A 26,611-nucleotide genomic window follows, 5' to 3' on the forward strand; every position below is an offset into this window, starting at 1 on the left:
GATGAGCTCAGCTGCAGCGAGATGCATGATGGCAGACACGGTGGCTCCGGCTTGCTCGGAAAATTCAATCATCTTCATTGAAAAAACGAATGCATTTTAAATCACTTTAAATGCATCTACTCAGGAACCAGCGGCTCTGACCTTGGAAATATCACTGCTTTGTAGGCAGATGTCCTAAAACGAGTGATTAATGCAAGAATAAATCATAATGCTCTTTACGCTTCACGGTCACATTTTAATTCAGCATATTTAACTGAGGTGGGAGTCACCAGTCACCAAGTTTGCAGTTACACACACTCTGTTTCTGACAATTAACTGCAATAAAAACTCAAAACTCACGTCTGTTGCTGTTTACGTCAGTAATTCACATTTAACTGTGACAGTTGCACTCAGTAAACCTCCTGGTCTACAGAAATATAACGAGGACACAAACAGTTGGCAGCCAGTTAGGATCAAAGATCCGTTCAGACTGATGGCAGCATGTTGGTAATCTGTCTGCATTTCTAAGTTATTTGCAAACCTTGATCAGTCTCTCTGAGAGTGACTGCAGTCAGTCCAGGTCAGACTGTGGCTGCTTCCTACCAGGTGAGATGAGTTCTGGTTCTTTAGTGAAATATTTAGTGTCCCTGCATCGATACAATATTGCCACACTAAGCTGTATCAGATTTTTAAATATTTAATAAAAATGTTATTTAGAAAATGCTTTTTAAACCTGACAAAGTGGCTTTTCAGAATAAAATGCAGTAAAAACGAATCAAACGTCTGCTCTGCTTTCCTGCCCTGTGGATCATTCTTTCAAACCTTTGCCAAGACTATTTTAAAATAATATAATAATAAAGCTCAACATTGTTTTTGCACCTTCAGATATCGTGAACACACCCAAACCTGACGAGAAGGCCATCATGACCTACGTGTCCTGCTTCTACCACGCCTTCGCCGGCGCAGAACAGGTGAGCTGGTGTCGCCTCACTTCTCCACGTTTCATGTCGTTATTTTTCTGTGGATCGACGAGCTCGGAGCACAAACCGAATGAGCAAGTGTTCCCTTTGTAATTGAATAAATCAGATGACACACGTGAAACGCGGTCATCGTGACGTAACGTCAGCGCTGAGTAAACGTGCGAGCTGCGTGAATCTGGGTAAATCAGCTGTTGCTACTCTCCCTCTCAGGCCGAGACAGCTGCCAACCGTATCTGCAAGGTGCTGGCCGTCAACCAGGAGAACGAGAAACTGATGGAGGAGTACGAGAAGCTGGCCAGCGAGGTGAGAAACCGCTGCGACCGCACAACTCCCACTCTCAGTCTGTCCCACACTTCTCCTCACTCTTTCTGCTCCTTCACTGAAGTCGTTTTATGAAAATCGATTTTTTTTCTCAGTTATAGAAGCATAAAAGGGAAAGTTGACAACTAAGCGCATTTATGCAGAAAGTGCGGTGGAATATGAGCAACTTTTTCCTATGTACAGAAATGAAGGGTGGCTCAAGACTTTTGCACAGCATTATATCTTTAAATAATCAGAAACATGCGAGTAGCTGATATACAAAGCAGCTAGAACTGATGCACAAACATGACCCTAAATAAAGACTTTCTTTCACTAAAGACATACAGAATATAGGTCATAAAGGTCATATGATGTGTGTGGGTGTGCATGTAAACTGCAGACTGAAGTAATCAGAGTACTCTGAGTAACCTTTGCGTTTCTCTTCTGCAGCTTCTCGAGTGGATCCGTCGCACCATCCCCTGGCTGGAGAACCGCGTGGCGGAGCAGACCATGCGCGCCATGCAGCAGAAGCTGGAGGATTTCCGTGACTACCGTCGCGTCCACAAGCCGCCCCGCGTGCAGGAGAAATGCCAGCTGGAGATCAACTTCAACACCCTGCAGACCAAGCTGAGGCTCAGCAACAGGCCCGCCTTCATGCCCTCTGAGGGCAAGATGGTGTCGGTGAGCAAGGAGGACGACTTAATGCATCACTCAGGATTTTCAAGCTCACACATCAGTTGAAAGATTAAATTCTTTGTGTGTTGCTTTGGAAAGGATTTTATGAGACGTAGAGTTTGAAAAAAGAGACCAAAACAACAAAGTCACACTTCAGTTGGTGGTTAGACACGGGCACTTCTGTTCGAGGTGCTCTTTGAAAACGCCAAAGCACTCCCCTTTCAAAATAAAATCAAAATTCCTTCATTTTCATGGCAAGGTTATGTAATGACTCCAACACATCATCGGGGAATAAAACAGAGATAATGAGCACACTGAATCTTTTCTAGTAGTTTGTCACCAACAGGGACTTCCACATATAGTGTCCCACCAGCAGGCAAGCTTCCACCTAAGGGTGAGTGGAGTACGATCCAGCCCAAACATTCACCCAGATTCAGCTCAAATTAGTCAAGAAGAAGGATAAAAGGATAAAAAGAAAAAAATCGTTTCTTCATCATCTTCTTTGTATAAAGCAAAACTTCAAAGAGACTCTCTTTTCAGCTACTGCTTTCTGAGAAATTTACAGATATTAAAAACCTCTCAAGGTCTACAATCTCAAATCAATTCAGAGTCAGAGTACGGCGGGCCGTCACGAGCTCTTAATTCCCCGCGAACGTGTCGATAATACGCCTAACACTCCTCCTCCTCAGCACAGGGTAATAATGAAAGCGCTCCCTCTCCTTCAGGACATCGCAAATGCCTGGAAAGGTCTGGAGCAGGTGGAGAAGGGTTACGAGGAGTGGCTGCTGACAGAGATCCGCCGCCTGGAGAGACTCGACCACCTGGCCGAGAAGTTCAAGCAGAAGTGCGCCATGCACGAGGCCTGGACTACAGGTAGGTGGTGGATAGATTTTGTATTTTATTTAGCTCACAATATAACGCACTTTAAAGCGAGTGCTGCCACTATATAAATAAACTGAATTAAAGAGAGATCTTCGCACCAAGCAAAGATCTCATATCACTCCAGTTTTTGGTGATCGGGCCTTTCGGGCAGCGGCACCGAGGTTGTGAAATTCTCTCCCGCTGGTTTTACGCTGTGCAGACGCCATTGATTCGTTTAAAAAGCAGCTGAAGACATTTTTATATAGGCAAGCTTTTAATTAATTTGTTGTATTTTACTGTTTTACATTGTTATTTGTTGCATTTCCATTCTTTTCATTTTCTTTGCTGTAAAGCACTTTGTGATTTATCTGCGAGAAGCTCTTTATAAAAAATGTTACTTACTGTTTGCTTCCTTAAAGAGTGACAAATGCGGATCCTTCTTAGCGTAGTCATTTACACAGTGACTCGACGATTGAAAGGTCGCCTTTTTGTGTAAAGAAACATTTATCGAATATTAAACATGCTCTTGTCCTCTCCTCGTTGTTTTTATATTTGACGTATCAAACTATTCTTGTTTTGTAGCTTTTTTTTTACCTCCGTTAATCGCGAGTCTTCACACTTTACTGTGTAATAAGGCAAAGCAGCAAAAGATAACCCTCAAAACCACATCAAAGCACCATAAATGGCCCAGTAAGATTATACAGAGCAATTAAAAAGGATCTAATGATTCATGGGGACACTGAAACGATACAGCGAGTGGGAGATATAAAAATCTGAGCGAGAGCTGTAAAACTTTAAAAGCTTGTGGGCCCGACTTTTACTTGTTACCGTCTTTAAAGTAACTGTGTGTGTGTGTGTGTGTTTCAGGTAAGGAGGATCTTCTGTCCCAGAAGGACTACGAGTCGGCCTCTCTGATGGAGATCAGAGCCCTGATGAGGAAGCACGAGGCCTTCGAGAGCGACCTCGCCGCTCACCAGGACAGGGTGGAGCAGATCGCCGCCATCGCCCAGGAGCTGAAGTGAGAGCGTGTGACGAGATGTGTCCTAATGCCGGACGTTAAGGTCACGGGGAGGAAGAGAGATGTTGAAAATCATGATGGGTGGGGGCGGGGGTGGAGAAAGCATTATCCCAATTATTCTGCATAATGGGAAGAAGAGCAGGGGAAGAAAGCGAGTAGCTGAAGTGACGGCAGGGATGTCGAGAGCAGACGAGAACACGAACGCAGCCAGGAACAAAAGATGCAACAGATGAGTGGAAAATATTAATGAGAGATAAGAAAGATGAAAGGGTGCTTCACGAGAGAGCGGAAACCTCTGATCTCGCCATTTACTTATCCTCCGCAGCTCCTCGGGGCTTTTTTTTCTCCGAGATAGCCTTGAGATGATTTCTTTGATGTTACAGTATATGAGCAGATCGGCACTGTAAAGCTGAAAAAATGTACAGTATAATTTATCAGCGAGGACTTCAAAAGCACAAATCATGACCTCGGTATCAAGAAAGAAAAGTTCTTAGATGCCCCTCAACTCAAAGGAGGGCGAAATATCTATGCATTTAATAAAAGAGCATCAAATATTCGGGTTATTTGGAGAAATGAGATCACTTCACAGAAGAGTTTCCTCAACTTTACCTTACTTTAGATCAGGGGTGTCAAACATAAGGCCCGGGGGGCCAGAATCGGCCCAGTGAAGACCCTGATCCGACCCACTGGACGGCTTTGGAAAATGTGAAAGAGGACAAACATTTTAGACTTTGAACTGTTGGCTATTCATACCACACCAAAGTAATTTAATTATAGATTTCTCTAATTTTACACTTCATTTTTTAATATTTAACTCCAGAGAGCTTAAACTTTATCATGTAGAACAACTGAGACTCACTGTTTATATTCAGCTTGTTTTTCTTATATTAAGAAATCTCATTGGTTATTGGGCAGGGATAGCTCAGTAGGTAAAGTGGTCGCCCCATGATCGGAAGGTCGGCGGTTCGAATCCACTTAACGGCTACCCTGAGGTACCCCTGAGCAAGGTACCGTCCCTACACACTGCTCCCCGGGCGCCTGCTTAGTGGGCTGCCCACTGCTTCACTAAGTGAATGGGTCAAATGCAGAGAAAAACAAGTAATTTCCCCATGGGGATCAATAAAGTATCCATTATTATTATTATTAAACGTGCAGCTAAATTTCTTTACACTGACTGAAAGGAGAGTTTCACTCATCTGACAAACGTGATTATTCGTAATGATGATTTATTAGCGGGTTTAGCTGAGTTTCAGCTAATATTATTACCATTTTGTAAATATTTGTGTGATAATGGTCTATGTACTCGTCTGTTTTGTTGTTTGTCTCTCTCTCCAGTGAGCTGGACTACCACGATGCTGCTACAGTCAACACCCGCTGCCAGGGTATCTGTGACCAGTGGGACAATCTGGGCACTCTCACCCAGAAGAGGAGGGATTCACTGGAGGTAAAACTAAACAGCAATCAGCTGCTTATGTAAACAACTCACTGAACACGTTACAGTTTTTTGTCTGGAAAGACAGCTGGGATCGTCTCCAGCCTTCCTGAGACTGAGCTGGATGAGTGGAAATGAGTGCATGAATGATGAGGGAGGCGATGGGGAGGATGCGGGATGCACAACAGGTGGTGCAAAACTGCTGATTGCAGTTATTGTACACAGCAGGGGCTAGCAGCTGATTGGCTGGGAGGGTGTGGTCAGGCTTAGACGATTGGATAATAAGAGTGACACTAAAAAAAATTACATAAATGATTTTGAGAGTGTGGGAAACTAAAAATAAAATAACATGTTTTACACAGAGATAAAATTTTGATTAGTGTAATATGAATCTGAGTTTTGGTGATTAGAGGCCAACACTCGGAGCAGGCGGCAGTGGAGGAAAGTCATTTCAGCTTCAGTTGTAGTGCACAGGTCCAGAGATCTGAGTACACTTTTATATGGTTCGAATATTATAAATAGAAACTCAACAATACGCTGCGAGCAAGCAAGAAAACACCTCCAGCTGAACGAGTTTCTGGGGTGGCCGTCTGCCTCAGAGAGAGCAGGGGGTCAGGAGGAGAGTGTAGGGACAAAAAGGAGAGAGTTGAGAAGCAGCAGGTAAACCGTGGGCAGCTCTCTGAGATCAGAAAGCAGCGGAAACATGGTGGGAAAGAGGACAAAGGAGCGTTTCCATGTGAACAGACTGAAAAGCAGAATACCAGTGATTACAGGAAGTGACAGTTACAGGAAGTAGGCAGAAAGATCTGGAAATTGTGAAGTTGTGAGGTTTTATAAGCACAGGACACCAGACAAATACAGCTAATGTGATTCAGGGCGTCTTGATTTTTATCGGCAAATTCGGCTTAATGTTTTCACGATGCTCAGCGAGGAGTGACAAAAACAACACGAAGAGTGCAAATGGCAGATTCCCTCCGTGTTTGTATGCACACGTCTGCTTCAGCATCACGAGTGTGTTTCTGTCTGTGACGGCAGCGTGTGGAGAAGCTGTGGGAGACCATTGACCAGCTGTACCTGGAGTTCGCCAAGCGTGCGGCACCCTTCAACAACTGGATGGACGGAGCCATGGAGGACCTGCAGGACATGTTCATTGTCCACAGCATTGAAGAGATCCAGGTAACCATCTGATTCAGTTTTATTTATATAGCACCCAATCACAACAACAGTCCCCTCACACTGTTTTATATTGTAAGATAGAAACCCTAGAATAATACAGAGAAAGCCCAACAATTAGACGACTCCCTGTGAGCAAGCACTTGGCAACAGTGGGAATGAAAAACTCCCTTTTAGCAGGAAGAAACCTCCAGCAGAACCAGGCTCTTTTCTTTTTCTCAGACATTTAAATCTGTACCAAAGGAAGAAGTTGTACAAAAAAACATACACTCTGTCTTTCTTTTTTCTAATACACCACCTTATATTTGTTTTCCTCCCGCACAGAGTCTGATCACAGCTCACGACCAGTTCAAGGCTACTCTGCCCGAGGCCGACAAGGAGCGCATGGCCACTCTGGGCATCCACAACGAGATCCTGAAGATCGCCCAGACCTACGGCATCAAGCTGTCCGGGATCAACCCGTACACCAACCTCTCCTCCCAGGACATCAGCACTAAGTGGGACACTGTGAGTCAAGTCAAACGGACCCCACAAACACAGCGTTTGTAGAAGGAGCAAATTAATTATTATATCGCAGACACAATGAGGAGCGTGGCTGCTCTTTAATCTGCTTTCAGCAAGTTAGCATTATGTAGCAGCAAATGTCAACCTGGCTCTCTCTCTCTCTCTGTGTGTACACTCCATTTGGTCATCCAGCTAATATTAGCACAGTGCAAAGATAGCGACAGGTCAGGAATAGTACAGTACATGTGGGTTAGAGTGACACTCAGCACTGCTGGCTGTGAGGCTCTCAGGGGAAATCAAAATAACTCCACAGGACAGCCTGTCGGTGCAGCCGTAGTGCGACACACATCAGACCATCTGTGCTCAAGAAACAAATTTTTTTTTCTTTCTATCTGGGCAATCATGAAGTTACAATCTGGAGTGAAAAACTATGTATACAGACTTGGAAAAAGTGACAGCAACATTCAGTTAATTTAAAGATGCAGTGATGCAAGCGTAGAAATGGAAGAGGTGACAACATGTTTAAGTAAACTGTAATAATGTAAGTTACACACAGTCACCAGATATAAACTGTGTGTGCAGGTGAAGCACTTCGTGCCCCTCAGAGACCAAATGCTCCAGGAGGAGGTGGCCAGGCAGCAGGCCAATGAGAGACTGAGGCGCCAGTTCGCCGCTCAGGCCAACATCATCGGACCCTGGATTCAAACCAAGATGGAGGTACGAGATGGGGGTGCTTGGGTAACCAGTGCTGTGTGTAAATCTGCACGGTCGGATCAACATGATCTGTGGGAACAGTAACGCTCAGCTGTTGCTACAAAATAATGCAGTAAAATATGTGAAAGTATGGTGAGTGCTGCATTTCCTCATTGATTCCTGTCTCTGCAGGAGATCAGCCACGTGTCTGTGGACATCGCCGGCTCCCTGGAGGAACAGATGAACAGCCTGAAGCAGTACGAGCAGAACATCATCAACTACAAATCCAACATCGACAAACTGGAGGGAGACCACCAGCTCATCCAGGAGTCCCTCATCTTCGACAACAAGCACACCAACTACACCATGGAGGTGTGCATGCAGACCGCAGCGCGATCTGCAGATGGGCTTAGCTCTCACTCCTCTCTACTCAAAGCGTACGCTACCTCTGTTTTAATTTCCTCCCATTCCCTCTCCACTGCAGCACATCCGTGTGGGCTGGGAGCAGCTGCTCACCACTATCGCCAGAACCATCAACGAGGTCGAGAACCAGATCCTGACCCGCGACGCCAAGGGCATCAGCCAGGAGCAGCTCAACGAGTTCAGGGCCTCCTTCAACCACTTCGACAGGGTGAGGCGACACCGTAGGTCGAGGAGAAGAGAGCGGTGCTTCGTATAGTTTTCAAACTTTTCCTTTGGCATTTCCTATTTAAGAGGCTGAAAAAGTTTCGATACGTCGCTTAAGTTCATGCTCATTGATGTTTTAGCATCACTAATGAGTGAATTCATTAATTACTACGACTCTTTGGCACAGTAATGAAAGCGATACTTTGTGCTGTTCCTTTGCAGAAGAGAAACGGCATGATGGACCCAGACGACTTCCGTGCCTGTCTCATCTCCATGGGTTACGATCTGGTCAGTGGTCAGGCGCTCATAGGCTTGACTTGTACAACAACTTGAGCGTAGTTCAAATGTAAACTATAAGGATTTACTGATTCGTTTGCGCAGTAACGATTGCTGATTGTTGCTTTTGCTGACAGGGTGAGGTGGAGTTTGCACGTATCATGACCCTGGTGGACCCCAACAACACGGGCGTTGTAACCTTCCAGGCCTTCATCGACTTCATGACCCGTGAGACCGCCGAGACCGACACTGCAGAACAAGTCATGGCCTCCTTCAAGATCCTGGCTTCAGACAAGGTGAGCAGATGGATACAGCATCTTCTTACCTTATATCATCTAACTGGTCTTCTTATTTAGCCTGTACAGAGCTTCCAGTGCAGCCAGAGGACACATTGATATGGACAAAAGTACTGGGGCACATAAAAAGAGCGACACAGACAGGGAAACTCATGTAGCGAAGCTCCCGGCACACATTTTTAGTGCTGATGTTAATAAAACTTTTACAGATTTACAGTTTATTGCATTTCAGAAATGCATAATTTCCTTTCAAATTCCGATGGTTAGCCTGCATCCAAACGTGACCGGTTAGGGCAGCCATTGCCAAAGTCAAGAGTGCTACTGCACTCCTTCAAAAAACAAAAAAATTCAATGGATCTGAAATCAACACAAGAGACAGTGACGTTTATCCTTGAAATTTTTATTTAAAAAAACAACATAAAAAAACAGACTGTTGGCTATAAATCTCTAATGCTACACAGTCATATGCTGAGTTAAATCCTAAGTATGACCCACCTACCACTGGGACACTCAGAGTAATGAGTAACATCACAGTCAACTCCTCCTGTTACCAGTTTGCATTCACCTTTTATATAAATAAATACATTCATATAAATATGTAACTGTACATACTTTCATTCGTAGCCCACACTTTAGAAATCACTGAGTTTGGGGAACTCAGACCACAAACGGATAACATAAAGGCTCTGGTATCAAACACCTTGTCACCACTGATACAGTATCTATTTACAGTGAGAGTAACGTATTAGCTGTGATCCAGGAGCGCTGTGGTTTTGTTATAAGAAAGTCAAGTTGCTGGATAGGCTGTAAGTGACCCAGGCTGGAGTCGGCTTTGTGAAGTGAAAATTTAAGCAATAAACAAGAAACCAGCTTTCGAAAGCTGAAAGAAAAACTATGAGACAGCATATTTCTTATTAATGAATATGGTTTCTAACCCAACAGGCTATATAAATAGTATAATTTGGCTTAATTATAACAAGTTCAATAAATTAAACAAAAACAAAAAATCTGACAAATCAGGTTTTTGGTCATCGGTATGATTGTATCGGCACTGATGTGTTGACACTTTGTATGTAGGTTGATGAGACTTTTTGAAATGTTCACGTTCATAGAAAACACCTCTGGCAAGGGGAGGTGATGCTGTGGCACCTAAATGCTTATATCCCAAAACAACTCAATCCAAACTGAGGCAACTCACTCAGGTATGCAAGGAAGAAATTATACAGAAGCACTCTTTATCTCACTCCAAGCTTTTTCTTTGATTACATACGTAACCCGGATTCTCTGAGTGTCCCGATCGAAACAAAGAGCAAAATTTCCCCTTAAATCTGGGAGAAACATCGCGATTTATCTTGTACAGCTTTATTTCAACAGCAAGTCCGTAATTTAAATTCAGGTTTTCATCTTTCCAAATTCGAACTGCAGGACTGTTTGCCTGAACCTTGAGTCATCGTTCTCCGATCCTCACAGATGCACCAGTACATTTGTAACAGGAGACAATAGCTCCTCGTGAATCACACCTCGCCCCCTCTCTCTCTCCCGCAGAATTACATCACGGTGGAGGAGCTGCGCAGGGAGCTGCCTCCCGAGCAGGCGGAGTACTGCATCACCCGCATGACCAGGTACGTCGGACCGGACTGTCCCTCCGGCGCCCTGGACTACATCTCCTTCTCCAGTGCCCTCTACGGAGAGAGCGACTTATAAGCGCAGCTGCTTCTCTTCACGTCCTCCTCCTCCTCCTCACCCCTTCTTCCCAGCTTCTCTTATTTCTCCTGTCTGGAGAGAGCGATTTTAAACCCTTCCACTGTCCCTTTAAAACACGTTATTCTTTTTTTTTTTTTCCCCCACCACCTTCTCAAATCTTAACTTTATTCCCCTCTTCCTAACTCTGCCCATCCCTCTTTTTAAAACACAGGAACACTGCTCAGAGGGGAAGAGCAGAAGACTTTGCTCAGACCTCACAAACTCTGTTCAGGCTGCTCAGCTCCTCTCTCGTTTAAAAGAAAAGAAGAAGAAAAAACAGGTGTACCAGTTATTGCACTGAACTTATGTAAGCAGCATACATAATGACATACCTGCCTTCACAAGGCTTTAAAGAGAAGGAGGCAACGAGAGAGAACGAAAGTTAGATTATTTTTGAGCAAAGCCGTGTGCTCTTCCCCTCTCCTCCTTTTTTTTTTTTTTAATTTTTTGTAGAAGGGTGATCAAAGAAGAAAACGTGATTGGTCAGTTGGCTTGGTTGGTTGTGTATTTGTGCAGATGCATGCTATGTTGAAGTTTAGAAAAAAAAACGGCCTTTTGAGTCACCGACTCGCCCTCACACGAACCCCCGCAGGAGCCCGTTCACGAGTGCAGTCAGCAGAGGAGCGAGGCCTGTCGGGTGCTACTGAAAACTCTCACCACAGCACTGTGAAACCTGAATGTTAGCAAAGATGCGATTTAACCTGGAGATCTTAAAGCCTTAAGAAACTCAGGAACACACGGAGGACGAATGGGAGCGCCGAGTATTAAAAGACACAGGTGGGGGGAACGGGAGGAGAGCGCCGTGGCTGGGCGGTGACTCGGGAACGGATACAGAAAGATGAGCTGTTATGGCCAGAGAGAGCGACCTCTCCCACACGCCTCTCTTATTAAACTCCTTTTTTTAGCCTTTTTTTGGGCTAATTGTAAAATTACGAGGAGAAGGGGGACAGAGACAGAGAGAGGTGTCAGACAGGGCATCAGGAAAGTTGTGGATGAAACGGGAAGAATCAAAACTGTACGTGGAACCATAGCAGGCGTACTCACAACACAGGGTTTAGGGTAGCATTTGAAGAGAAGAGGTCAGCCACGACGATCGCTGTGTTAGGCTCCTCCCTGTGCATGATCTCGATATCTTAACTCATCTGTGCTCCATTTTCCTCCTCCTCCCCCTCATCCCTAACTCATGCTGTCTCATCACTGATGCCACTCTTTCAGTCATATGTTAAAAACCTCAACTTGAAAATAAAAAAGGAAAATTATATTATTAAAACCACACGTGTTTGTGTCTTTATTACTTTTCTCCCGTTTGATCCGCGGCCTCACTGCTGAATGTTTTTGGTTTTTTTTAAATGTAGCTGCACAGTCTGATAAAGTGTCCGACCCTTAACCTCTGTGCTCGAGGTCACATGTCCAATTCTTTGTTGGGGTCACAGCAGAGGCGGGAGGGGAAGTCCAGCCCCATCTCTGCAGCGTAGAAGCGCCATCGGTCCTCGTCGCCTCGATGCGTCAGGTACCTGCAGCCCATCCTGAGCTCGAACTCCCGGAGGTCGCACCACAGCTGGAAGTTCTGCAGTAGCGAGAGGAGAGCGTGCATGACTCATACACATCTATACATCAGGACTATTAGAAACCTGATCAGGAGCATCTGAGCATCCTGGTCAACACCTATGAACGCAGTAACACTAGATCGAGTTAATTCTGTTGTTTCACACTACAAAATTAAACGATTCTCAATGATAGCGTTTGTAAAGTGTCCGACCTGCAGCCAGCTGTGTCCCAGCGCTTTGCCCACGGTGAACCGCCGTCTCACCGACACCTGCAGCAGGTTATTGATGAGGCTCACAGCTGGGGAGGAAATGAGACGGAGAAGGATTTTCAAAAAGAGGATTTGCTCACTGGAGCCACCCAGTGGAGAACCAGGAGAATAACAGGACTCAAGCATGACACTATAAACTGTATGTGTGGGCAGACATGGATCAAACTAAAGAAAATATATTTAAATGTTTAAAACGACGCAAAACTGTGGGCTGACATGGCAACTTTCCGACGTGGAGTTTGTAGTGTGTGAAACCTTTAACAGGGAAAGCATAATAAACTCTCATCATCACTATGTTGAGAAACTGTAAACCCAGCTCACAAAGAAGTTTTAAAACTAAAGAAAAACACCGTTCATACCCTCCAGTGAGATGGGGGCCCAGGTTTGGCGCGGGTACATGAAGGTGGCGTTGGTGATCTGCTGCCGGATGTCCTCATCTTCATTAAAGGGAAACGTGCCGCTCAGGCTGACGTACATGATGACGCCGACAGACCACATGTCCAGAGAGCGGTTGTAGCCGTTGCTGCTGATCACCTCGGGTGCCAGGTAGGCCGGAGTCCCCACGACGGAGCGCCGGAAAGACTTCTCCCCTATGATCCGGGCGAAGCCGAAGTCGCACAGCTTCACCTGCGGCACAGAGGCAGAGCTGATTAAATAAGATGCCGTGTGCTGTATCGGGAACTAAAGTGCAAAATCCCACCAGAGGTAAGGGGTCTGAAGTGGCCAGCAGTACGTTCTCAGGTTTCAGGTCACAGTGAGCGATGTGCTTCAAGTGCAGGTACCGCAGAGCCTCCAGAATCTGAAGCACACGTTTGAGAATTTCACATTTAATTTTGGGATAAACAGAAACATTAAAGGTCCCTGCATCTTTGTTAAAACAAGAAGAAAAAAAACAAGGACATCCTCTAGACACCCCTGGAGTGTTTCTCAGATCGGGATCTCGTACCTGCATGACGAGGAAGCGAGTGATGCGTTCAGGGAGTCGACCTTTCTCGCTGGACAGAATCATCTCCAGCATGTCTCCGTGCAGCTTCTCCATTACAACAAACACGTGCTCGACAGTTTCGAACATGCCCTCCAACAGAACCACGCCGGGGTGCGACAGATTCTGGAAAACACGCACGTCAGTAAATCACCTGATCGTGACTATAACACTAAAAATCAACCGAAAATCTGCAACACTTCAATCAAATGTGTTGAGTTAATGAGGAAGCAGTGAGGAAGGAATCGGGAACAATGTGACAGTTATTTGTACTTGTGCTAATAACTCACTAATAACTGATGATTATTTACTAATCATGTCCACAATCCATCAATAAACATTCACCAGACACTTTATTAGGCAGGCTGGACCTCCTTTTTCCTCCACAGCAAGATTTTGGTCCACACTGTCATGACAGCATCACACGGTTACTGCAGATTTAGCCTCAGGCCTGTTCTTAGCTGACAGGAGTGCACCTGGCGAGTGGCTCTTTGAGTTACTGTTGCTTTCCTTTCAGCTCAAAGCAGTCGGCCCACTCTCCTCTGGCATCAGGAGCCTGTTTTTACCAGAAGACTCTGGATATCTGTCTCATTTTCAGGCCATTCCCTGTAAACTAGTGATGGTTGTGTGGGAAAATCCCAGCAGATCAAAAAATCTGAGATTAAAGTCAGAATTCTGAATTTTGATGAAAAAGTCAGAATTCTGAATTTAATCTCAGATTTTTTTTTCCAGTGGCCCTAATCCTCTTCCGTAGTTAATCCATCAGGATTTAAACCAGATTAAGTAACTGTCACTAATATATCCAAGCTAGTTCTTCTACAGTGATGTAATGGATCAGGAGTTATTAAAGCAATGATGAATGGCTCTTTAACCCCTTAATGCCTAATATATCGTTTTTGATGCATGAGGTTTTGAGGCATTTACATCATCAGTGTGATTTTATTTTCCCCTCAAAAACCAAAATAAAGAGCACAACACATTTTTAAGCAATACATTTTGAAAAAATAAACTAAAATGCCAAATGTGGCCAATATGATACCAATTAAAACTCATATATGCAAATTAATATTTAATTCATTCTAAATAAATTGGCAAAAACTTTGAAAAAAATGTGAATTTTCTGACAATTATGTCACAGATTATCGTTTTAAAGGTTAACCATCAGGTTGTTCCTGGTTTGTTCCTCACGTGTTTTCAGTAACTTGTTACATTTTTTGTGTCATTTCTTGTAAAGTGTATAAAAACCGCATTAAAACCTGTAAGATGGCCACTTCGTTTCTCAGCTGCGTCTCCTGTTTGGTGGGGAAACGCGTCTTGTCGATGACCTTGATGGCAACTGTTCGACCCGACTTCCTGTGAGTTCCTGAAGAAGAAAAAGAAAAGAGACGTGATAATGAAGCAAAGGAGCATTTGTAGCTTAGCAATAACAGAAAGACATTTGATGAAAAAGTTTGTTTTGAGCAACATTTCAGCCTCTGAAGTCTCTGATTTCTTTGGTGTCTTTTGAAACTGTTTCTTCTGTACTGTGTATTTTCAGATCACTGCATAAAGACAGTGACAGTCATAGAAAACAGGATTTTCTTGTACTCCACGTGTTCAGTTCTCTGGACATAACAGCATAATGAGAATCAGCTGACCTCCGTACACCACGCCAAACTGTCCCGACCCCAGCACCTCGTCTGTACAGATCTGATACACCGAGCTGATGTCCTGAAACACACACAAACACACTTCGACACTCTGTAACACTCCTCTAACGTGTGCACGATAAACTCGCTCAAATCTTACCGCATTGCGTCTGTATCGGTATTGATCTGTAATCAGAGAGAGGAAGTCTTGTTAACTGAATGTTGCGGGTCCATATCCATCACTGTTACCATATTCAGAGTAAGATCTGATATTAATATCTGATGTTTTCTGACTCACCCTGGATCTCATCTTTGTGTCCTCTGCTGCTCTCCACCGGCATCATAGCCTGCCGGATGGCGCTCTCCCAGGCTGCCCCCTCCTCGCCGGCTATCACGCAGTACACCAGCGACACAGTCACCAGCTCGAACGAGTGAGCGCTGCCGTCTGATGGTGGCACGGAGAGCTGGGTGGGGCCTCGGACCCCGAGCACCTCGGACAGAGAGATCTCCTGCAGAGGAGGTTTAAAGCTATTATCCATGGCCTGCTCCTACATAATGTTTCTATAATCAAAGTAACATCTGTCAGGCTATCATTGTCTGATTTTCACTGCACTACAAACTTCCTAAAGTACGTTTAAAACGAAGGAGAAATGAACATACACAAAATACAATACTGTTCTCTTTAAAGTAAACACTGCTCAGAGCGCGAGCTGCCTCGGTGGATGTTTGCACTGTTTACACAGTGACACAGTGGGAGGAACAACACTGGCACACTGCAGGAACATTTCTGCATACATGTTAATGACAGAGGCCTTTGATACGAGTGGGAGTGAGCGTGCAGCACACAGGATGCTGCTTTGTCTGTTTCCGTCTTATATCATGCAACTATCATACCTTGTAGAACTTCGTGGTGTTTTCATTCTGGTACAGAGTCATGCTCTTCCAGTCCAAGATCCAGTAATGGCGTTTCCTCTGAGTAAAGACACGACCGAGTTAAAAGCCGATGAAAATGTGATTCTGCTTCACAAATATCATAACCTGAGCAAAACATTTTGCTTTTTTGAACGTTTCCAGATCTGAAAGAGTGTGTTCCTCACCAATGTGTCTGTGTTGGTGTGGTGGACCAGCCACCCCTCTCTCAGGACTCCTCCGCCTCTCCTCTTAGTGTGGTGCACCGACTGGACGAGCCTCATCAGGGGGATGTTGCTGCTGAAACAAGGACTGGCGGGCGGAAAAAGAGAGGGAGGACAAAATAAAGGTCCGTTTGGAGATGGTGAATTAAACAGAAGTCGCCTCTAGGTGGCAGCGTGTGCCACAAACAAAAGCGAGAAAACCCAGATATAAACGACAGGGACGATAAACGTCTGTTTTATAATACGTGAATTTGGGCGACGTGTGATTCAGACGCCTGACATCGTTCGGACGCTGTCTGCACCAGCAGACAGCTTTTAGCTGGGATTAGATCATCAGAAAAACTTAGTGCCCCTCTGACCTCATCGGCTCTCGCAGCTGCTCGACTTCCCCGGTCTCTGCCTGTGAGTCATCATCAGTGAACATGTCATCGTCGCAGATCTCTGTGGTGCTGGTGATCACTGACTCATTGTCCTCCAAGTCTGGTTGGCAGCTGTTATCAGCTGCTGGGCTCTCTGGAAATGTGACATCAGCAACTAATGAACAGCTACATTTAATTCTATTTATATTATTTACACGATTAGGGCCATAAAATACCAACAAATAATGAGGTAAAAATAGCAAACAAATAAGTTCAAGATGAACCGAACAAAAGAAAATGTCTGATTTTTCTCAATAAATGACTTAAAATGCACCTGAAATACTGCTGATCAGTTACCTGTCTTTGTTTTCTCTTTTTTACATATTCTCTGGTGAAATCATTTCATCTCATTTCTCATCAGGCTCAGTTTACCTGACTCATCATGCAGCTAATCATCACCGCTACTCGGAGGAATGTGATGTTTCTGAGATGCTAATTTAGAGTGAGGCCTGAATCTATCAAATGTTCCTGGGAAACAGGGTGAATCAGCTTCGACTCATGCTGACAGCATCAGAGTCAAGCCCCTTTTCAAAGAGCCATGGTCTAACACAGCCACAAGCCCAGAATATGAAATGAAAACCAGACCTCAGACCTCCAGGGACCGTCACTCACCTTCCCCGTTCATGCCGTTCCTCTCTCCGGGACAGTCTCTGGGGACTAAAGGCTCACAGCGCCGATGGCAGTTAAACCTGCAGTCTGGAAAAACCATGGAGGAGACGTGGGAGGTTTAAAAAGGCTGACAGAAAAAGGAAGAGTGCTGGAGTCTGGAAAGATACAAACTCATGAGTCAGAATATTGCGGTCAGCTTTTTTCGTGATGAAAATGAATGTCGTCTGAGATTCGAGACGTCTGAGACACATCCAGGCATTTAGGTAAAATTAGATTCAACCCAATCTGCTTACGTAAGTACGTGGGATACACAAGCTCCTTGACAAAACAAGTGTTTGCTGTGTAATCGTGAGCCTCCAAGTCAAGCATTACTAATCAAAGTCAAAGCTTTGCAGGAACAGAGCACCAAAAATGGCCACAAGATCTGAACGCATAACATTATCAGGTTTGTAAAGAAGGAGGCCTGTCACCCACTCTTTCACAGGAGTGGGTGACAATAAGATTCAAAGGTGACCTGTTGTGCTATCTATACCTTTAGACCACATGTGTCGAGATCCAGGCCAGCGGGCCACATTGGGACCTCTGCTGAGATGCAGAGGCAAACTGAAAATTAACAAAAGAACAAATAACCCACGGCACAGGATGTTCCTTTGAGCCAGACTTCGAGGTGACGCAGCCGTAAAGTTTTGCACTCATGTGCAGCCAGTTTGACAGCAGAAGCCTGGTAGGAGGGTACAGGCAAACTGCAAGATCAAAGATTTTCTCCTCTTAAATTAAGTATCCTACAAAACTACAGAGTTGCCACGTTCAGTTCAGTTTTATTTATAAGCACCAAATCACAACAACTCAAGATGCTCTGTATTGTAAGGTAAAGACCCACAATAACAGAGAGAAAGCCCCAACGATCAGACAACCTCCTCAAGGTAAGTACTTGGTGACAGTGGGAAGGAAAAACTCCCGTTTAACAGGAAGAAACCTCCAGCAGAACCAGGCTCGGGGAGGGGCGGCCATGTGCCGCAACTAACTGGGCGTGAGGGAAGGAAGACAGACAAAGACGCTGAGGAAGAGAGCCAGAGATTAATAATAACTTATGATTAAATGCAGAGAGGTGTGTAAACACACAGTGAGTGAAGTGCATCATGGGATTCCCCAGCAGCTAACACCTACTGCAGCATAACTAAGGGAAGATTCAGGGTCACGTGATCCAGCTCTAACTATATGCTTTATCAAAAAGTTTTAAGCCTGGAAGTAATAAATGTATGAACTCGTTTTTCAGCCTCACTCTGAGACAGGATGTTTCTAATTTAAGCGATATTACACAAACCTGTTTTTCAGACCTGTCAAACAGCTATAATAATAGAAACAGGTATTACATTTAAATACAAGAGTGAGTTTTGCTTTTGTTAAACGCCTCGTGCTGTTAAACAGGTTGTGGTGAGACGGCTGTGTGGCAGCTCACTTGTACAAGTGTAAATTATGCAGGACTAAACTTTGTAGAGACTAATAAACTTTCTGTGCACTTGTAGAGAACTTCCTGTGAGCCAAATTGTGCGGGAAATACATTTTACAGGAAATCTGATGTGATTCTCATTTCCTATTGACTAAATGGACTAAGTCCACCAACCCTGACGTAGACTGGGTTTGTTATGGGGGTTTTTTTCAGCGACGTCAACCCTTTCTTACCACTTGTGCTGTCTTGTGCTAATTTCCTTCTACCAAACGAAACGTGCAGCTGGCTAAAATAAGAGCTCAGCTGAGGTGTAAACCATTAATATTTACATCCTGTCATGGCGTCACAGCAAGAGAGTCTCACTGCAGTAGATGCATGCCATCTACTTTCTGATACAGCTGGCTGACAGCACAATTAGAAAAAGACTGACGGAGTATGGCTTGTTTGGAGACAAAGCCTCTTCTCTCTAATTAGAACATTGGAGCACAGATGATGTTTGGAAAGTTCCATCTGAACAAACCACCAGACCTCTGGAACAACGTCCTTTGCACTGACGAGATGCACAAAACCACGTTGAGAGGAAACCAAACACGTCGCAGTCACTGAGTCGACCATTAACACCAGAGTATACCGAAGTATTGTAGAGGCAAATATGATGCCGTCTGTCTGACAGATAAAGCTTAGACAAAGTTGAATCATATAACAGGACAATGATCACAAGCACAGCAGCAAATCTACAGATCTATGCATAAACGAATCGCTGCAAACCTCAGTGAACTGAAACAACGCTGCAAAAAAAGTCAGACGCAATTTCTCCCATAAAAATGTGAGAAACTGATAAAGTCACACAGGACATGAATAATTCAAGTTATTGCTGCTAAAGGAGGTTGAACAAGTTACTGAAACATGGGATGTGCTTAGTTTTTCTCCTCCTTCTCACCTGAGCACTGCAGCCCCTGCCTGAAGAGGCCTTTGAGCAGCCGGTGGCAGTACTGGCAGACGGTGGGTTTGGTGTAGCTGTGGATGTGGAAGGTGTGAGGGACCTGAGCCCTGCTCCAGTCGCTGTACCCGACTCCCAGCCACACCGGAGCCTCGGCCCAGGATGGAGGCCTGGACGCGGGCTTGGACTTGCTGATCTGGAGAAAGATGCAAAGTGAAAGATATCAACTTAGAATAACTGAAAGAAATCTATTGTGTGAATATGTGATTCGATTATACCAGTAAAGGTTACAGCTGTGTTGGAGAAACAAACAAATCCAGGGTTGCAAAAACACTTATCTGCTTTACAATCACAGCAGTTCCTCACCTCTTCTAGACTCCCGCCTGCCTGATTGGACAGCGAGTGTGTGCGAGGTCGCCGGGGTGGAAACAGGGAAAAGCTGGTGCTAACCTGACGCCGTGCTCGGCTACAGTTACTGGGCAACTGCAAAGCACAGCGTTTATGAAAGTCTAATCCACAACCTGTAAAGAGATAAAAGTAAAAACAAAAAACTTTAACAACACTCAAGTATCAGTGAAGAGACGATACCACCACATGATGAAGTGTGAAAGCGCCTTTACCGTCACATTTTAAACCCTGCCGAACGAGGCCCCACAGCATCTCTCCACAGTGGTGACAGAAAGTGGGGGTCCGGTACGACTGCACCGCCAAGGAGTGTGGACGCATCGTCACCTGCGTCACGGAGGCTGATCCTGAATCACAGAGAGGACTCGTTACACCAACAGACATCCACACTCCATGCATTTACTGCTAAGACTCCGCTATAGTAGCTTTGCATGATTCACAGCTCAAACTAATCCTCATTTGTCTTATACTGGTCCTTGGTGCAGGCGCTCGACTCGTCTGAAACAAGCAGTTTTAACTTCGTCCGCCCGCCCACTGCCCCCCGTGAAAATAGGTTTGGAACAGTAGGAGAGTTGGACTCATTTAAAACTGACCATTTAAAACCACCTACTGGTGGTGGTCAGAGGGCCCGGTGGCGCCAGTGTTCGGCAGCCTCGCCTCTGTCAGTGCACCGCAGAGTGGCTGTGGCTACAATGTAGCTTGCCATCACCAGTGTGTGAATGGGTGGATGACTGAATGTAGTGTAAAGCGCTTTGGGGTCCTTAGGGACTAGTAAAGCGCTATACAAATACAGGCCATTTACCATTCAAGAGCTTCTCTCCAAACCCCTGGACAGAAACAGCATTTTACATGCATGAATAAACTATATGTCACCCAAACAAATGAGGTACACGTAGTACCACCAAATCTCACCAAGTGTCCACCTGCCTCTGTAAACCTCAAACACTAACCTGAAACGATGACCTCAATGAGGTCGCCATCCTGCAGCTCGTCGGAGTCGGTCAGCCGCTGCAGCAACTGCTCGGAGGCGGCTTGATGTCTGAACAGCAGAATCTTCTCCCCGACACCCACCACACTGCAGTCTGGAGCCTAAACACGCGAAGGAACAAAAACCGCAGTCTCAGGTTGAGTCACTATTGAAGCAACAAGATCAATTTAAACCCCCAGAAGGGCTCCGGTAATGTGACGATTTGCTTTCTGAGTAAATGAAACAAGTTATTAAGCAATATGGGGGAAAAAAGAGTAAGTTTTTCCACAAATGGAGTAATTTAAATATTTGAAATCAGAACAAGTGTGGTTTGGGAAACTGGACACAGCAAAGAAAGCCACCTGCAGCCTGTCAGTCGTGATTTTCCATTTTCACGTCTGCACGGCGGTAAAGAACAAAACCACATTAAGATGAGCATGCAGACTGAAGACAGCTCTGAAGGGAAACCTGAGTGATGCACCACAGGTAGAGAGTGACTCCACCACGTTCAGCGTTATAGAAATAAATAATCTGTGTGCATCTGTCGCCAAAGTACGACTGAGGAAGAGAGATAGGAAGGCTGCGAAGTAGCTCAAGCTTTGCTTTTCTATCTGAATCATCATTTAGGGATGATAAGAACAGCAGATTCAAAGATGTGACACTGCAGGTCAATTCATTATTTAAACATGTTCAACTGCTCTATCTAATCAGCCAATCATACTGCAGCTCAGTGAATTTCAGCACGTGGCGGTCAAGACGACCGGGTGAAGTTAAAATTGAGCCACAAATGAGGAAAAAACGTGATTTAAGTAACTTTAACGTGGCATGGCTGTTGGTTTCAGACAGGTTAGTCTGAGTATTTCAGAAACTGCTGATCAGCTGGGATTTTTCCACACAACCATGTCTAACCAGTTCTCTGGGCCGAACTGTTTCATATTGACAAGAAGGCAAATAAACACTCGTTACAACCAACGTATGCAGAAGAGCGTACACATCAAACCTTGAATCAGATGGGCTACAGCAGAAGAACACCGCACAGGAAGCCACTCCTAGCTAAGAACAGGAAACCGACGTGACAGTTCACACAGGCCTCACTAAAACTGGACAACAGAAGATCAGAAAAATGTTGTCTGGTCTGACGAGTCTCGATTGGAACATTTTGATGGTAGGGTCTGAATTCATCGATGGCTCTAGCTGCTGAAGGTGGCGTGATGGTGTTGGGGATAGAACAGCTGAGCATCAAACTCCACAGCCTGCTTGAGCGTTGGTGCCGACCATGTCCATTCCTAACAGCAGTACTCATTCAGGTGATGCAAAGCATTGCGTTATTAAGGCGAACATTTACACCAATAGAACAAACCTAATGTGTCCATTACTTCCCCCCTGCCTCAAAGTGCATAAGTGGAATTGTGCTTTATGTGACCCTAAAGGTAAAGCAAATACCTGCTAGGTTTCAGTGTTGGAGATGCGGGTGTTCACCCATCATTGACACAGTGACTATAATGAATGTAAAACGTGCACAAGTGACACACACACACACACGATGAGCTGACCTACTGCCTGGAAACTCAAGACGAAAACTGTAAAGGTGGGCTGCGTGCGTGCGTGTTTGTGCGCGTCTCAGTCAGAAGGGAGAAGCTGTGGTTGGAAAGTTTTGTGCGCTCGTGTCGACCACAGTCCCTGTAACCGAGGAAGTGCAAAGACCAGCCCAGTGACAGTGAGATGAAGCCCCTGCAACACCTGCAATTCACAACTTTCCTTATTTAACCTCAACTACAGTTTTACTCCACCGTCTGTGCGCTGGCACTTGGGTATAGATTTTACTGTATAAACAAGTATAGAGTACCCGTTAATTCTAAATACATCTCTGGTGGGTGGAGAAAATCTGTTAAATGGCGAGTTTATATCTTCTATTTTTTAAAACTTGTCATTTAGTTTTCCGGAACAAATTGTATTCACAAACACCCTCAAAAATCTGAAGGTGGTTGGGTGACACCCACTTCACAATACTAAATGTTGGTGAAATTACACCACCATACAGAGTGCTGCATACACAACAGCACAAAACCACCAAACTCTGCAGACAAAAACCACACTCCATGCACAAACCTACATTACCTTCCTTCATAAATAAGTTGACCTTTCATAGTCCACTTCCTGACAGTTCTGAGAGGCCTGAGAGATTTGAAACATCATCACAATATTTTCCAAGTGGGACTGTGTTATGGGTCAGGGCGCGTTGTGACAGCTCAGCACTTCATTCTAATTAATATCTTTTTTCATCACCTTCTCGCTTCTGACTCTTTGCACGCAGTTTGTTCCTACAGCTGTGGCATCTGAGCAAACCACATGTCAGTCAGTTTTGACCAGTATCGAATGGCAGTTAAAAAAAACAAAAACTCCAAAACAAAAGAAAAGAAAAAAAGAAAACAGAACAAAGCTAGACGTAATCTGCACGGCTACCAGCTAAAAATGAGGTCGACTCAGAAAAAGCTGCTCTCTTTAAAGTGCTTTAAACCCCAACTGCAGCTGAAGACGATAACACTTCTCTAGAATTGGTCCAACTACCAAAAAATGCCGCAACAGAATACCCACAATGCATTTCAAAAGGCTCTTTCATGAGTATCTCTCGTGCCTCCTAAATAGTGACGGCTTTCAGATTCGCACATCTGCAGGTTGTTATGCACTTTCGCTTTTTGTTTTTGTACAACTCTATGAAGTTATTATTGTCCAGCTCCATATATTTAATATTGTTGGACTCTGTGTTACAGTAGCTTTGCATATAATGGCCCTCACTTCATCCTTAGCACCTCTCCCGACTTTCTGTTTAAGCAAACTGTCTTCTCATTGGCTGCCCCTCATAAACACGTTTGAATTTCTGGGAGGTGGCACATGTTTGCTCGCTGTTACAGTTGTGTGGTTGAGAAGACCCCTCTCTTTGATATCGGCTCATCTGACAACACACTACTGTGAGTGTGTGTGTGTGTCTGTAAGAATAAAACATAGATAAACATCCATTTTAAAACTGGTGCATGGCCTCTTTAACGCTCGTGACTGATGATGAACTCTTCATGATCAGATGTATAGTCAAAGGAGCTTGCAAAGAAAAGCGTCTGGACTTCTTTAAGTTGCTTGAAGACGTTTCACCTCTCATCCGAGAAGCTTCTTCAGTTCTAAGGTCAAATGGTGGAGAGTCCCAGATATAAACCTAGTGGGAGTTTCCCCCCACAGAGGGACAAAAGGACCCCTGATGATCCTCTAATCGCCTGAGCCAAGGTGTGAAACTGGGTGTGGGTCCCAATCAGCCAGAGTTTCATCCGAAACTCTGGCTGATTGGCTACGATGACCTGGATGACTGAGAACCTTCACAGACGATCAGATGTATAATACCGCCCCACCTCCTTGTGTCTTAGTGCTTTCGAGCCGGGAAACAACGCCACCCCGTGCGGTTACCTTGCGCTCTATGACCTCAGCAGCCAACCTCCGGGCATGACGGTAGCTCAGGTTGCCCGCAGGGACTCGAACCACCTCCCTGAACAGACCCAGCTGGAACTGGACCAGAACCGGTGCTGTGAGACTACTGGGACTCGAGGGAGTCAGTGTAGACATGGAGAGAGAGCCTGCAGGAGGAAAAGTGGATCAAGTTAATGTGGGGTTGAAGGTGTGACCTGAGAGAAAGCTGAAGAGGTTCAACGTGAAACTCCAAAACAAAGCACTACGCAGGCCCCTGGAAATCTACTCCATCTTAACCTTATAGCTCTTGTTTGAAATAGTTCCTGTTTAACGTTCAGGTGTCTAAAACTGAACACCCCAATTTCTCAATAAGAGATCTTTATCTCACCATCGCCCGAAATAGAAGGATATTTCAAGCAGCGAATGCTCTCTTCGACTAAAAAGACTTCTGTTGTAAAAGCTTTGATATAATAGGACATAACTTACTACACAATACTTTGATCAGGATAAACAAAGAGTTATTTTTAAATCAGATCAAGAACAAACTAAAAAGCACCAACCTTACGGTCTAATCTTGGTCTGGTCTTTGTCTTCGACGATCGAAGGACTGCGTCTCAACAGCACAACAGCTGATCAATCTATCATGGTGCTGCCGAGGCTCATCATGAGCTGCTGGTTGGTCTGGTTTCCTTTTTGTGGGGCTCGGCTGTCTGAGAAACAGGAAGTAACAAGAGAAGCACTCACCTCTGTGAAGGCTGCAAAAAGCACAGCGTACGGTTAACACCCCACACCCTGGCTGTCAAAACTTAAACACACACGTACTTTGAAATGGTTAAAACAATTCAGCGCGCACGTTCGCCTTTGTAGAAAGTTTGGAAAACACACAGGAGGCGGATTTGGTTTGAAAAGTGGAATTTGCATTTATTGAACCTTTGATTAAAATACACATTAGGTTGGCCCCGTCATAATAAGATGCATGAAATCATCAGCAACAAAATAAAAACAAAGAAAAATAACAAAAAAAAAAAAGAGAGAAGGCCTGCGTACGTACATCACCATCAGTGGCTCTGAGTACATGCACTGATCTCCATACACATTTGGACAGACAGCACACAGAAATCAAGATTTCTCTTTTAAGCTTTGGATCAAATTGTTGCTGCTGCATTGATCACAAATTAATATTTACAGCCGTAGCAGTTTTGTTCTCCCACATGAGAAAATAGTGCATTAGCGGTGACATGTTTAAGGAGTCTGCATCTCCTGAAATCCCAGTTATTACACTGCACCGACCCAGGGTGTAGAAGTGAATGATTAATACCTTACAGTACTGGTAAGTATTGATATGATGGTGTGTACTGGAAAGAAGCACTGATCTTTACTGGATCTTCAGCTACAAACTAGTGTTTCACCATTTGATTTTTAAATATATATGTATATACACATAAACACACACATACAGTTAGACAGTGTTGAGATTGTGTGTATGGTTATAGGAATCTTCCATCATTCTTATGAGTGAATAAGTGACAAACAGTAAACGCGTATATAAAGATCATACATGTATAACTCTGTACATTATTTGCTGTGAACAACACTTAAAGCACTTTATGTTTTTCCAGCGTCTTTCCAAAGCTCTTCCACTCACTTCTTTTTAACTCCGTCCTGCACTTTCGGTACTCCTCCTTTCCTCCGTTCATTAAACCTGCACCATCACGCACGTTCTGAAGCAGACAGGATAAACTTAGCGCCACTCAGAGATCGAAGGCTAATTAAAAATTAAAAAGAAAAAAAGCGTGCCTTCGGTTTCCGTAGCTGCGTGGCGATGGCAAAACAGCCTCACACGAACCTGCCTTCACCTTTTTAGAACTCACATTCACCTTTTCGTTTACTTTCTCGTCATGAAGTCAAGTCAAGGAAAAACTTGAGGGTGTAACATCACTTGCTGACCCTAATTTTGCTTTAACGTGATAAGAAGTACATTCGGCGGATAGTTCTCCTGATAGTAGCGTCCTGGCTTGCAAACAACAACAATCCACCAGACCCCGCACAATCAACATTAAAAATCAACATTCAAATAACCAGCTGTTTGTACCGTCGACATAAAAGCTCAGAGCCAAAACAAAAAAATCGCTTCAGAACAACAAAAAAAGTCAGCGAGGACGGACCACCATCAGCCAGCTCCCTGCGAGGGTTTGATTACGACTGATGACTGATCCACCCAGGAGAAAAAAAAAAGAAATAAAGAAATGTAA

The 26,611-nt window shown here is 44.5% G+C and overlaps 2 protein-coding genes across 3 annotated transcripts in view; one reads left to right on the forward strand and one right to left on the reverse strand.

Moving 5' to 3' along the window:
- Window positions 1-11,827, forward strand: part of actn3b (actinin alpha 3b) — a 37,756-nt gene extending 25,929 nt beyond the window's left edge. The window contains exons 8-21 of the mRNA XM_026162379.2: window positions 865-950; window positions 1,170-1,262; window positions 1,710-1,940; window positions 2,660-2,807; window positions 3,663-3,813; window positions 5,149-5,257; window positions 6,281-6,421; window positions 6,743-6,925; window positions 7,505-7,639; window positions 7,808-7,987; window positions 8,100-8,246; window positions 8,465-8,530; window positions 8,656-8,814; window positions 10,360-11,827. Coding sequence (XP_026018164.1) covers window positions 865-950; window positions 1,170-1,262; window positions 1,710-1,940; window positions 2,660-2,807; window positions 3,663-3,813; window positions 5,149-5,257; window positions 6,281-6,421; window positions 6,743-6,925; window positions 7,505-7,639; window positions 7,808-7,987; window positions 8,100-8,246; window positions 8,465-8,530; window positions 8,656-8,814; window positions 10,360-10,518 — 1,988 coding nt within the window. The 3' untranslated portion in view covers window positions 10,519-11,827. The remainder of the gene's footprint in view (window positions 1-864; window positions 951-1,169; window positions 1,263-1,709; window positions 1,941-2,659; window positions 2,808-3,662; window positions 3,814-5,148; window positions 5,258-6,280; window positions 6,422-6,742; window positions 6,926-7,504; window positions 7,640-7,807; window positions 7,988-8,099; window positions 8,247-8,464; window positions 8,531-8,655; window positions 8,815-10,359) is intronic.
- Window positions 11,814-25,055, reverse strand: prkd4 (protein kinase D4). Of its 2 annotated transcripts, XM_026162381.2 has the most exons (19): window positions 24,920-25,055; window positions 24,360-24,526; window positions 20,890-21,028; window positions 20,155-20,286; window positions 19,901-20,055; window positions 19,535-19,730; window positions 17,148-17,231; window positions 16,476-16,629; window positions 16,081-16,204; window positions 15,878-15,955; window positions 15,282-15,492; window positions 15,144-15,169; window positions 14,993-15,065; window positions 14,612-14,718; window positions 13,320-13,481; window positions 13,074-13,172; window positions 12,733-13,000; window positions 12,317-12,402; window positions 11,814-12,124 (listed from the first exon to the last, which is right to left on the reverse strand). In XM_026162381.2, exons 2-19 carry the CDS (start codon window positions 24,513-24,515, stop codon window positions 11,960-11,962), a joined length of 2,415 nt encoding a protein of 804 aa, XP_026018166.2. In that variant the 5' UTR covers window positions 24,516-24,526; window positions 24,920-25,055; the 3' UTR covers window positions 11,814-11,959. The 2 variants fall into 2 exon arrangements, with proteins under 2 accessions (XP_026018166.2, XP_026018165.2); XM_026162380.2 differs by having other exon boundaries at window positions 14,993-15,169.
- Between the last annotated feature and the right edge of the window lie 1,556 nt (window positions 25,056-26,611).

Source organism: Astatotilapia calliptera, chromosome 3 (genome assembly GCF_964374335.1).
Source record: "Astatotilapia calliptera chromosome 3, fAstCal68.1, whole genome shotgun sequence".
NCBI classification, from domain to species: Eukaryota; Metazoa; Chordata; class Actinopteri; order Cichliformes; family Cichlidae; genus Astatotilapia; species Astatotilapia calliptera.